General features: G+C 41.9%; 1 protein-coding gene across 1 annotated transcript in view; it reads right to left on the reverse strand.

The window, feature by feature from the left end:
- Nucleotides 1-13,259, reverse strand: part of LOC115481096 (unconventional myosin-XV-like) — a 95,919-nt gene that overhangs the window by 24,063 nt on the left and 58,597 nt on the right. Inside the window, exon 9 of the mRNA XM_030220123.1 lies at nt 8,736-8,830. Coding sequence (XP_030075983.1) covers nt 8,736-8,830 — 95 coding nt within the window. The remainder of the gene's footprint in view (nt 1-8,735; nt 8,831-13,259) is intronic.

Genomic DNA, 13,259 nt, shown 5'->3' on the forward strand with positions numbered 1-13,259 from the left:
GCAGCAGCGTTCGCTGCCCTGCTCTTCTTTCTTCTTGCTCCTCCTGTGCATGCTGACGCTCCTTTTACGTGAGGAGCAAGAAGAAAGAAGAGCAGGGCAGCGAAACAAAAGATGCAGAGGGAAGATGGTTTCTGTTAAATATAGTTGTAAATGGTGTAGAACTAAATTTGCTCAATGTTTATGCCCCTAACCCTCCAGTACCCTCCAGTTCCCATTATCACAGCCTGTGATTTCAATATGCCTCTAGATACATGGTTAGACAGACAATCCAATATAATTTACCATATACCTAAAGCACACGCTGCCTTACTCTCTATGATAAATACATATCATCTGATTGATCCATGGAGACAGTTTCACCCGGATTCCAGAGAATGCACTTTTTTTTCTAATCCTCACCATAGTTTTCCAAGAATTGATTATTTTTTAATTTCTAATAATTTACTGGAACCAACTATTTCTTCAGACATATCTCCAATTACAATCTCAGATCATGCAGCAATCTGTATTACTCTTCAAATTAATACATCTACCTCATTTAAAAAAAAACCCTTCTGGAGACTTAATAGTCTATTATTAATGGATGATAACTACAAAAACAGAATTAAAAAATGCAATTGTTGATTTTTTTTGCCTGTAATCAAAATCCTAACATAAACCAAATCACAATTTGGGAAGCTTTCAAGGCCACTATAAGAGGAGAATTCATTGCTATCTCTGCACACCAAAATAACGAAAGATATAAACACCTTACAGAATTGGAGAATGAATTAAAATCACTGGAACAACAATATATTGTATCTCCTAATCCAAACATTCTCAATTCCATATATCAAACCAAAAACAAATATAACAGATTATGGAGTATAAAAGCTGGCCATGAGATCTTTATTCGCAATCAATCCCAGTATGCTGAACAGAATAAATGCAGTCATATGCTCGCTAACTATCTGAAAAGGAAAACAATTAAAACACAGATGCCTACAATAAAACAAAAAAATTCTGATATTATACTGAAACAAAAGATATACTTGAACCTTTTCACAAATTTTATACAGAAACCTCATATTCCCAATCTCAACTACAAAATTTTCTAAATAATATCTCTTTCCCTTCCTGGTCCACAAAAGAAAGAGACTCACTCCATTCCCCTTTAACTGATCAAGAAATCTTAATCTCTATTAACCAATTAAAGTCTAGGAAAGCACCTGGACCAGATGGTCTTCCTAGCGAATTTTATAAAGTATTTAGTAAAGATTTGATTGAACAACTAGAAAATGACTCTTCATTAAAAACTTGGTGGGGGAAAAAGGGAGATATATTTTGCACAACTTGGGCGCCCTTTTGGGACATGTTAACTCCAGTTGCTCGAAGCAGAATACTGAATTCTTGAAGAGGGGAGGGGAGGGGTGAAGAAGGGGGGGGGGGAGGAAATGTTGTAAAAATTGTTATCTTAAGCTTGAGGGATGACTTTTTTGATTGTACATTTGAAAACTTCTGGTTTTGAACATGTCATGTTATCTTGCAATTACTTTAATAAACATGAGTTAAAAAAAAACACCCAATAGATTCTTTGAGGCAGTTATCACTATTATACCAAAACCTAATAAGATCCTACACAGGTCTCCAATTATCAGCCAATAGCTCTACTAAATGTAGATTACAAAATATTTGCAAAAATCCTGTCTAACCGTCTGTGTTTAATCATTGGTTCTGTTATTCATCCCAATCAAGTTGGGTTTATGCCAGGTAGATTAATCACCAACAATCCCTGCTTGTTTCACCAGGTTTCCTTGCTTGCTAAATCTCTAGATCAACCTGTTATAGCAATGGTTATTGATGCTGAAAAAGCATTAGATAGAGTAGAATGGAACTTCTTATTCTCTGTCCTTCATAAATTTGGAGCACCAGATTCTTTCATCAATAAAATTAAAATACTATACACTAATCCCTCTGCCTGCATTATTGCAAATAATACACTATCAAAGCAAATAAGTTTGAAGAGAGGCACCAGACAAGGCTGCCTGCTGTCACCTCTTCTATTTAATTTAGTTCTGGAACCCCTACTTATTTCCATCCGTCATAATTCTACTATATATGGCATTTCCTTTAAAAATGAAGAAATCAAAGCAGTGGCCTACTATTCTTCACAAATCCTATACAATCTATAGAAACATTTTTAAAACTGGTAGAAACTTACTCTTATTTTTCAGGCTTCAAGATCAATAAACAAAAAACTGAGTTAATACCCCTTAATGTACATGCCACTCCAACCATTAGCTCACATTTTGATTTTGTTTGGTCATCTGAAACATCTTCTTTTTGAATGCAGTCTCACTCATGCCTTTTGGGAAAAGACATGGAACATTATTTCCAAAATTCTACATATTCAACAACCAATCTCCTGGAAAATGATTATTTTTGGTTCTCTGGCATTGGACACCTCTCCGGATAAACATGACTCTAAATTTCTCAACATTTTATTAGCAGTTGTTGTAAAATCCGTACTATCCAATTGGAAAGATAACTCTCTTTTAAATATTAATTTCTGGTGGCAATCTGTATTGCAACTTCATCAATTTGAAGTCTCAGTAATAGATAAGAAAGATCTTTCTCCATTGGCACTTAAAGTATGGTCTAGTTTGGACTCCTATCCTGCTTATTTTAGAAAGAGAAAAACGCCTATATTTCGACCCAAATCGGGAGATGGGCGTTTTTCTCGCAAAGGTGCCCAAATCAGTATAATTGAAAGTCGATTTTGGGCGTTTCCAACTGCACTCCCTCGCGGAAACGAATAAAGTTGATGGGGGCGTGTCGGAGGCATGGTGGAGGCGGGACTGGGGCATGGTTATCAGCCGAGGAGAGATGGGCGTCTTAAGCTGATAATCGGAAAAAAAGGGCGTTTTTTCTGCGATTTTGGGTCACTTCTTTTGGACCCTTTTTTTTCACGAACAAGTCCCAAAAAAGTGCCCCAACTGCCCAGATGACCACTGGAGGGAATCGAGGATGACCTCCCCGGACTCCCTCAGTGGTCACTAACCCCCTCCCACCAAAAAACTCCCACTTTACAAACCTTTTTTGCCAGCCTGTATGCCAGCCTCAAATGCCATACCCACCTCCCAACAGCAGAATGTGTTTGATCCTGTCACAGCCTTTCCCTGGGTCAGATGTGGCTCTCGGGTGCAGTACAGGGTCACATCAGCATTGCATTGTTGTGGGTGTAGGATATTGGGCTCCGTGATTTCATTAGCTTGTTTTACAGTCTCACGATGTTGGTAGTTGGTAGGCTCTTCTCCCATGGTGCTTTTCCCCCTGCCTACTGGGTCAGAGTGTGCCCTGTTGTGTTTCCTGTTGTAGTCCATGTGGTAGTGGCCATTTTTGTAAGCCAGTTTTAGTTCCCTTTCCTGTGTTAGCCACGTTACAGAACTTAGTTCTTACCTTGAATGTGGCTGAAAGAGGGCATTGTACAGCATTCTGCCAGCTCTGACCTACTACTAATCTCAGTACCAGGGAGACTCGTTGCCAGTGGGGCACAACCTCTGATCTGCAGTTAACTGTGAGTAAACGCGGTTATTCCAATAAAGGACGTTTTCGGAGAGATTAGTCTTCAGGAGTCAACTGGTGTGCCAATGTTATACAGCAGCAACAAGTCCTAGAGGCCTGCGTGTATGCAGGTCCCTGGAGCACTTTTAGTGGGTACCGCAGTGCACTTCAGCCAGGCGGACCCAGGCCCATCCCCCCCCTACCTGTAACACTTGTGCTGGTAAATGGGAGGCCTGCAAAACCCACTGTACCCACATGTAGGTGCCCCTTCACCCCTAAGAGCTATGGTAGTGTTGTACATTTGTGGGTAGTGGGTTTTGGGGGAGGGGGTTGGGGGGTTGGGGGCTCAGCACCCGTGGTAAGGGAGCTATGCATGTGGGACCGTTGTCTGAAGTCCACCGCACTGACCTCTAGGGTGCCCAGTTGGTGTCCTGGCATGTCAGGGGGGCGAGTGTACTATGAATCGTGGCCCCTCCCACGACCAAATGGCTCGGATTAGGACGTTTTTGAGGTGGGCATTTTTACTTTCCATTATCGCTAAAAAAAAAAAAACGCCCAGCTCAAAAACGTCCATTTTTTTCGAAAATACGGTTCGGCCCGCCCCTTCACGGACCCGTTCTCGGAGATAAACGCCCATGGAGATAGGCGTTTCCGTTCGATTATGCCCCTCTATATGTCCAATGCTTAAATACTTACTTAACAGCTTTAATATATGTTTCTGATATTTTCTAGACACTGTACTTGAAAGGTGATGACTTTCTTTATTTTCACATCCAGCAATTCACCTGACAAATTGTTTTCCTTTGTTCTGCTTGGTCTCATTGAATTCTTTACTTCAGTATTCTGTTGTACACATTTTTTTTGTACTTTTCAAAGTTAATAAAGATACTTGGGCACACACACAAAAAAAGTAATACATTTGCATAGGATTATCAGTAGCTGTTACCGTGAATGGTAAAAGCAACGCAGAACCCCTTTGAGCATTAGATGCTGAATAATGTGCGCACTAGACTGGCTATAAACAGTCTAAATCAAATGTTGTACTGAGAAGTATAAATTGCTAGTCTTAAAGGCTTAGTTTTCAAAGAAAGATCTGATGTATTGTGGTCAGAAGATTACTATTTTTCCAGATGTTTGTGGAGCTACCCAGCTGAGGAGACAATTTCTTCAATTAAAATCTAAAGTATTAGCTGTTGGAGCTATTTTTATCTTATGGTTTCCCAGATTAATTATATTTTTAATGATCCTTCTCAACTGGAGGCCTTTCTTTTGAATAAGTAAATATAACTTGTTTCTTTGATATTTTTCTTTTGGGGGAAGATGGGTATAGGGGGAATTAGATAGGTCAACAGTATTACCCTTTTTTGCTCTGTACTTTTTCTCTCTTTTCTCTACGTTAAGGTTAGCTTCCGTAATCTGGTGAATTGAATACATTGTTTTTCTTTCCATCATAGTAATGATGGTACAATTGAATTGTAATGTGATTTCATTTCTATTATAGTTTATTTTCAAATTTCAATTTAAAAATTTTAAATCGAAGATAGCGGCGATACAGGAAGGCTGAGGAGAACGCTCTTCCACTAAAAGCTTGAAAATTTTCATTTTCCGCGCAACAAGCATGCCGAAGAGGAAGGCAAGCTTAAGGGACCTCCTCTCCCGAAGCTAGAAGCCCCCTCAGCGTGTCAAGCTTCTATCTCAGCCTATTTGGTGTCAACCCCGCATTCGGGCGTTTCCGTTACCAGGGCGAGGAAGAGCCCCGGTCAGGAGGGCGAACTTTCGCTCAGCCCGGTAGGACCAGCTACCCCTCCACTCCCGCGACCGGACGGGGCAACGGTACCGAGAGTACAGACTAACGGAGGCTCAAAGGGGAGGCGAACTTTGTCTCAGGAAGTGGTTGATGAAATACTGCCGAGATTATTCCTCGGCCTTCAGTGGAGGGGATCCAGCTATTTCCGACTATGGTGTCGGGAGAGGCAACGGTGGAGGTTGCTGTTACTGGTTATTCTCAGGAGGAAATTTCCTTATGTGCCTCGGTGATTCAGCCACTGAAAAGACCACAGGAAATATCACTGGAATCCATTTGAACTGCTCTTGAAACCCTGCACATGGTTTGTTCTTCTTTTGTATCTGTGTCTTTAAACAATTCTGTTCAAGTAAGAGAAGTCAAGAAAACTATTGAAAAATTTTCCGCTAAACAAATTAAACTGGAAACGGACATGGTAAAAGTTCAAGAGAATCAAGCTCAGTTCGCAGTAGATAGATTACTTCTTCATCGAAAAATTGAAAACATCAAAGAACTTACAATCTCTCTCTCCCTTCCCTCCTCCACTGATCAGACAGCTGGAGGGTGAGGAGAAACATGTTATAACCTATGCCATGTCCTCAGGGCCTGACTCTCGCTTTGACCTGCATGGGACACTGTACAGCTATATAGTTGCAAAGATGGGCCTGGGGTAGCAAAGGAGGAAAATGTGAACTGATCCGCTGCTGCTCTCCTACTCCATCTGCTGCTTGTCCAGCTTGAGGGAGGAAAATCCACTGGGAGAAGGAGGAAGAAAGTTATATATACACCGAGCATCAGTCCCCACTTTCCTGATACAGTTCAGGGCCTGTTTCCACAGCTGTTCCAGAGACTAGTAAATTCCACAGGAAAATGAAAATTCTGTGGCCTTTCCTGTAGTTGCAGTACTGCAAAAGGTCAGAGGGCTCTGTTATTGGTAATTGGAAAGCATATCCAATTCTGGGCAGACTTCTACAGTCTGTGCCCTGATCTTGGCTGGACAGGTTCAGCTTCTGAAATTGGAGAACAAGGCCAATGCTGGGCGGACTTCTACGGTATGTGCCCTGATCGTGGCTGAATAGATTTGGATGGGATGAAGTGGAGCTTTTCAGGGGCTTCAACGACAACTTCAGAAGTTTTAGAACAAGGACAGTACCTGGCAGACTTCTATGGTCTATGCCTCACATTCCCACTCACCTCTCTCCCTTTCCCATCCTGGTCCTATTTCACTTGAAAATCGTGAAAAACAGAACAAAGAAGATGTTCCACTCTATGTGGAAACTAAAAAGAGTAAAACCTTTCTTCCCAAGAAACATCTTTCGTAACCTGGTACAGTCAATGGTGCTAAGTCATCTAGACTACTGCAAATGCATTATATGTTGGCTGTAAAGAGCAACTCATCAAGAAACTTCAAACAGCCCAAAACACAGCTGCCAGACTCATATTCGGTAAAACAAAATATGAAAGCGCCAAACCCCTAAGAGAAAAGTTACACTGGCTTCCACTTAAAGAACGCATTATGTTTAAGGTCTGGTTCACAAAATCATCCACGGAGATGCTCCGACTTATTTGACAGACCTTATTGACTTGCCATCCAGAAATGCTAAAAGATCAGCACGCACATTCCTTAACCTTCACTTCCCCAGTTGTAGAGGACTAAAATACAAACTAACACATGCATCTAGCTTCTCATATATGCGCATGCAGCTGTGGAATACATTGCCAATGGACCTGAAAATAATTTACAATCTAATCAATTTTCGCAAATCACTGAAGACCTATCTCTTCAACAAGGCATACCACAATGACCCATAACAGGAACTGTAATACATCACCTCTTACTGATATCCAAAATGTTTTTTCATTATGCTTATTGCTTAGTTCTTGTAGATCATCCATATTCTCTGTAGTATATAAATTGCATCTATAGTCTGAAATGACGTGCTATTAATCTATCTATTTAATCTTCCAGGTCATCAATATTCTTTAGGTAATACCAATTGTCTCTTTTACTCTGTAATGACGATCCATTATGTTAATCACATAATCTATTATGTAATCCATGTACTCTATTTAATATCAACTGTACCTTTTAACTCTGGAGTGGCAAATGCCATGAAGGAACATTGTAAGCCACATCGAGCCTGCAAATAGGTGGGAAAATGAGGGATACAAATGCAGCAAATAAATAAACAAATAAATAAAATAAATAAATTTCTCTCTTCCTATCACTCTCTGAAGTCAGAATAACTGCTCTGTAATTCCTCATCTCTTCCTATTACCACTTTTACAGAGAGGGACAACATCCTCTTTCTCTAGTAACATCAGGACCATTCCTGTTTTCAAAGATCCAGAACCCCTGTAACCTCCTTGAATTCTCTAGGATGCTAGAGTGGAGGAATGGAAAAGACTTCCAGGTGCATGATGAAGTCATTGCAACTCCTCTGTGTGGCAAAAAGGTGGAAGGAATCTTCCAGACAGAGTACTAGATTAAGCCATTGCAAAAGTACAGGGGCTGAGGAAGTCCTCCAGAAGAAGAATTAGCCCATAGAAACACCACAGGGAAAGGGGGACCTTCAGAAAAACAGACTAATGCTTGTGCCTTGCAAATTTTTCTAATATACATAGGAACTTTTGAATGTACACAAATTAATCATATATGTATTAATTCATAGGTTGAAAAAGAGTGGGAACAGAATCAGGTTCTTCAAAAAACAGACCAAAAGGCATCCAGCATTGATAAATATTATTTATTTCATAATGACTCAACACGGTACCATGTTTCGGCACTGAAAAGTGCCTTCTTCAGGAGTCTTGGTAAATGTGTCTGACAATCCTTGTAGATGATATCTTAAAATTGGAGCTGTAAAGGTAGTGGTCTTAAGAAAGACCTTTGTGTAGTGCAGCAACAGTATATCGCTAAAGGATTGCCAGATATGTTTACTAAGACTCCTGAAGAAGGCACTTTTCAGTGTCAAAACATGGTACCGTGTTGAGTCATCCTTAAGTAAATAATATTTATCAACTTTGGATGCCTTTTGGTCTGTTTTTTGAAGAGCTTGATTCTGTTCCCACTCCTTTTCTTCTCCTGTGACTTTTCGTGGGACACCGTCATTCTTTCCACTTTTAGGGTTTTTTGGGGGGTTTTTTGTTACATTTGAACCCCGCGCTTTCCCACTCATGGCAGGCTCAATGTGGCTAGTGTTTAATTCATAGGTTAACATGTATTAAATTGATTTTGCATGCCCTTAAATTTTTAAGGAGCATTAAACGAAATGTGCACTAACAAATACACATCCCTAGTTTTACTTGTCCACATGATGGCCGAATTGCTGACCCCGGAAATGTACCGCCTCAAACATGTGCTTGCTTGGCTCAGTAGCCCAGTGGTTCAGTGACTGTGTTCCTTTACCAAGAGGGCCTTGATCTCCATGGGAGAAGGGTAACGGCTCCGGCCTCCGATTACCCTGGTTCTCTCCAGCTGCTGATAGCAGGCCTTGGCCACTCCTGCAACAGAGAAGAAAGAAAAGGAGAGGGTTCAACATGTACAGAGATTGAATATCGCTAGGAAGAAGGCACTGCACACTTTTCTAAACGTCGGCTAGCGACTAGCGCTGGTGCAGAAAACCAGCAGACTCAGTGCTCTATCCCATGCTTTTTCTTCCAAACTAGGACAATCCTTCATATGGTCAGAGCAGCAGCAACTACCCTTTAACTCATCATTGTCCTTCTGCTCAGTGTGCTGCTGCGGCTAGGAAAGCGAATAGAATGTTGGGTGTTATTAGGAAGGGTATGGAGTCCAGGTGTGCGGATGTTATAATGCCGTTGTATCGCTCCATGGTGCGACCGCACCTGGAGTATTGTGTTCAGTACTGGTCTCCGTATCTCAAAAAAGATATAGTAGAATTGGAAAAGGTACAGCGAAGGGCGACGAAAATGATAGTGGGGATGGGACGACTTTCCTATGAAGAGAGGCTGAGAAGGCTAGGGCTTTTTAGCTTGGAGAAGAGACGGCTGAGGGGAGATATGATAGAAGTGTATAAAATAATGAGTGGAATGGATCGGGTGGATGTGAAGCGACTGTTCACGCTATCCAAAAATACTAGGACTAGAGGGCATGAGTTGAAGCTACAGTGTGGTAAATTTAAAACGAATCGGAGAAAATTTTTCTTCACCCAACGTGTAATTAGACTCTGGAATTCGTTGCCGGAGAACGTGGTACGGGCGGTTAGCTTGACGGAGTTTAAAAAGGGGTTAGATAGATTCCTAAAGGACAAGTCCATAGACCGCTATTAAATGGACTTGGAAAAATTCCGCATTTTTAGGTATAACTTGTCTGGAATGTTTTTATGTTTGGGGAGCGTGCCAGGTGCCCTTGACCTGGATTGGCCACTGTCGGTGACAGGATGCTGGGCTAGATGGACCTTTGGTCTTTCCCAGTATGGCACTACTTATGTACTTATGTCCAGAAATGTCTAATTCCTTAACCTGAAAATATACCTTGCTCATGTTTTTCTTTACAATAAAACAGCAGTGCACAAGGCTGGTCAGTGGTGCCTCACCAAGTGCATAAATGTGAGTAAACGAAAATACAGAAAAGGCATCATGTTATACAGAGAACAGATGGCAAAATACAGACCATAATGTATAACCAATATGCACAGTTCTATTTTTGGCAGAAAGAACAGATACCAATTCATCTCTGGCATTCTCTTCACACCTCTGAAACTAGGGACTCTCTGTGCTTATGACAAAATTTACCTCTCATTTCCTCACAACTAAAGATCCTCTGTGCTTATCCCAGGCTTTACTCCTACAATCCCCCCCCCCCCCCCCCGCTAAGAATCCTCTGTGCTTAACCCAGGTTTTATCCCTCACTCCCCCCAGCTAAGGATCCTCTAATTATCCCATGCTTTATCTCTCATCCTCCTGCCCCCCAGCTAAGGATCATCTGTGCTTATCCCAGGTTTTACACCTCACTCCCTCACAACTAAGGATCTCCCAGGTTACTCCTCACTCCCCCCAGCTAAGATTCATCTGTGTATATCCCAAGTTTTACACCCTCACTCCTCCATAGCTAAGAGTCTTCTGTGCTTACCCCAGGCTTTACCCTTCACTACCTCACAGCTAAGGATCATCTGTGATTATCCCAGACTTTACCTCTCACTCACCCACAGAAAAAGATCCTCTATGCTTATCCCAGAATTTACCCCAGGGGTGTTTGTGTTACTTTATTCTCAAAGAGAGACTTTGAAAAAAAGATTGCTTTGGAGGCAAAACCACACAGTAAAAAAGAAGTCGGCAAAAGAATCAGTTAGACTGCTAGCAGCAGCATAATCGAAAGAGAAGGACGCCCATCTTCTGACAAAAATCAGGAGATGGGCGTCCTTCTCTCAGGGTCGCCCAAATCGGCATAATCGAAAGCTGATTTTGGGCGTCCTCAACTGCTTTCCATCGCGGGGACGACCAAAGTTCACGGGGGCGTGTCAGCAATGTACCGAAGGCGGGACGGGGGCATGGTTCAGAGATGGGAGTCCTCGGACGATAATGGAAAAAAGAAGGGCATCCCTGACGAGCATTTGGCAGACTTTACTTGGTCCAATTTTTTTCACGACCAAGCCTCAAAAAGGTGCCCGAACTCACCAGATGACCACCGGAGGGAATGGAGGATGACCTCCCCTTACTCCCCCAGTGGTCCCACCCCCCCCCCCCCCAAAAAAAAATAAAATACATTTTTTCCAGCCTCTATGCCAGCCTCAAATGTCATACCCAGCTCCATCACAGCAGTATGCAGGTCCCTGGAGCAGTTTTTAGTGGGTACAGTGCACTTCAGGCAGGCGGACCCAGGCCCATCCCCCCCGACTTGTTACACTTGTGGTGGTAAATGTGAGCCCTCCAAAACCCACCTGAAACCCACTGTACCCACATCTAGGTGCCCCCCTTCATCCCTTAGGGCTATGGTAGTGGTGTACAGTTGTGGGGAGTGGGTTTGGGGGGCTCAGCACCAAAGGTATGGGAGCTATGCACCTGGCAGCAATTTGTGAAGTCCACTGCAGTGCCCCCTAGGGTGCCCGGTTGGTGTCCTGGCATTTGAAGAGGACCAGTGCACTACGAATGCTGGCTCCTCCCACAACCAAAGGGCTTGCATTTGGTCGTTTTTGAGATGGGTGTCCTCGGTTTCCATTATCGGCGTCCATCTCTAAGGTCGACCATCTCAACCTTTAGGTCTACCATCTCTTAGGTCAACCTAAATTTTGAGATTTGGGCATCCCCGACTGTATTATTGAAATGAAAGATAGACGCCCATCTTGTTTCGATAATATGGGATGCCCCGCCCCTTCGCGGGGACGTCCTCAGAAATGGGCGCCCTTAGAGATGGGCATCCCCATTCGAAAATGCCCCTCGCACATGACCAAGGGGTAAAAGGGGCACTCACAAAGCCATAGCGGACAGATTAAATGAATTCTTTGCTCTGGTATTCACCAAGGAAGATTTGGGAGAGATACTGGTGTCAGAAATGGTATTCAAAGTTGACGAGTCAGAGAAACCAAATTGAAATCTCTCTAAACCTGGAAGATATAATGACACAATTTGACAAATTGAAGAGTAGCAAATTACCTTGACCGGATGGCATTCATCCCAGAGTACTGATAGAATTGAAAAATGAACTTGCAGAACTATTGTTATTAATATGTAATTTATCTTTAAAATCAAGCATGGTACCGGAAGATTGGAGGGTGGCCAATGTAATGCCGATTTTCAGAGATGATCCAGGAAATTATAGACCACTAAGCCTGACATCAGTGCTGGGCAAAATGGTAGAGACTATTATAAAGAAGAAAAATGCAGAGCATATTCAAAAGCATGGATTAATGAAAAAAAGCCAACATGGATTTAGTGAAGGGAAAACTTGCCTCACCAATCTAGTACATTTCTTTGAAGGGCTAAACAAATATGTGGATAAAGGGGAGCCGGTTGATATTGTGTATCTGGATTTTCAAAAGGCATTTGACAAAGTACCTCTTGAAAGACTCCAGAAGAAATTGGAGAGACATGGGATAGGAAGTAGTGTTCTACTGTGGATTAAAAACTGGTTAAAAGATAGAAAACAGACAGTAGGGTTAAATGGTCAGTATTCTCAATGGAGAAGGGTAGATAGTGGGGTTCCCCAGAGGTCTGTGCTGGGATCACTGCTTTTTAACTTATTTCTAAATGATCTAGAGATGGGAGTAACTAGTAAGGTAATTAAATTTGCTGAAGACACAAAGTTATTCAAAGTTGTTAAATCGCAAGAGGATTGTGAAAAATTACAAGAGGACCTTACGAGACTGGGAAACTGGGCATCCAATTGGCAGATGAAGTTTAATGTGAGCAAATGCAAAGTGAAGCATGTAGAAAAGAGGAACCCGAACTATAGCAATGTGATACAAGGTTCCACATTAGGAGTCACTGACCAAGAAAGGAATCTAGGTGTCATAGTTGATGATACATTGAAACCCTCTGCTCAGTGTGTGACAATGGCTAAGAAAGCATATAGAATGTTAGGTATTATTAGGAAAGGAATGGGAAAAATAATAAGGATGTTATAATGCCTTTGTATCACTCCATGGTGTGACTGTACCTCAAATACTGTGTGTAGTTCTGGTCACCGCATCTCAAAAAATATATAGTGGAATTATAAAAGGTACATAGAAGGCGATGAAAATAATAAAGGGGATAAGATGACTTCCCTATGAGGAAAGGCTAAAGTGGCTAGGGATCTTCAGCTTGGAGAAAAGATGTCTGGGGGGAGATATGAGGCTACAAAGTAGTAAATTTAAGATGAATCAAAGAAAATATTTCTTCACTCAATAAGTAATTAAACTCTGGAATTTGTTGCCACAGAATGTGGTAAATGCAGTTAGCTTAGTAGGGTTTAAAAATGTTTGGCTAGCAA

The sequence above is a fragment of the Microcaecilia unicolor genome, chromosome 1, assembly GCF_901765095.1.
Source record: "Microcaecilia unicolor chromosome 1, aMicUni1.1, whole genome shotgun sequence".
Classification (NCBI taxonomy): domain Eukaryota; kingdom Metazoa; phylum Chordata; class Amphibia; order Gymnophiona; family Siphonopidae; genus Microcaecilia; species Microcaecilia unicolor.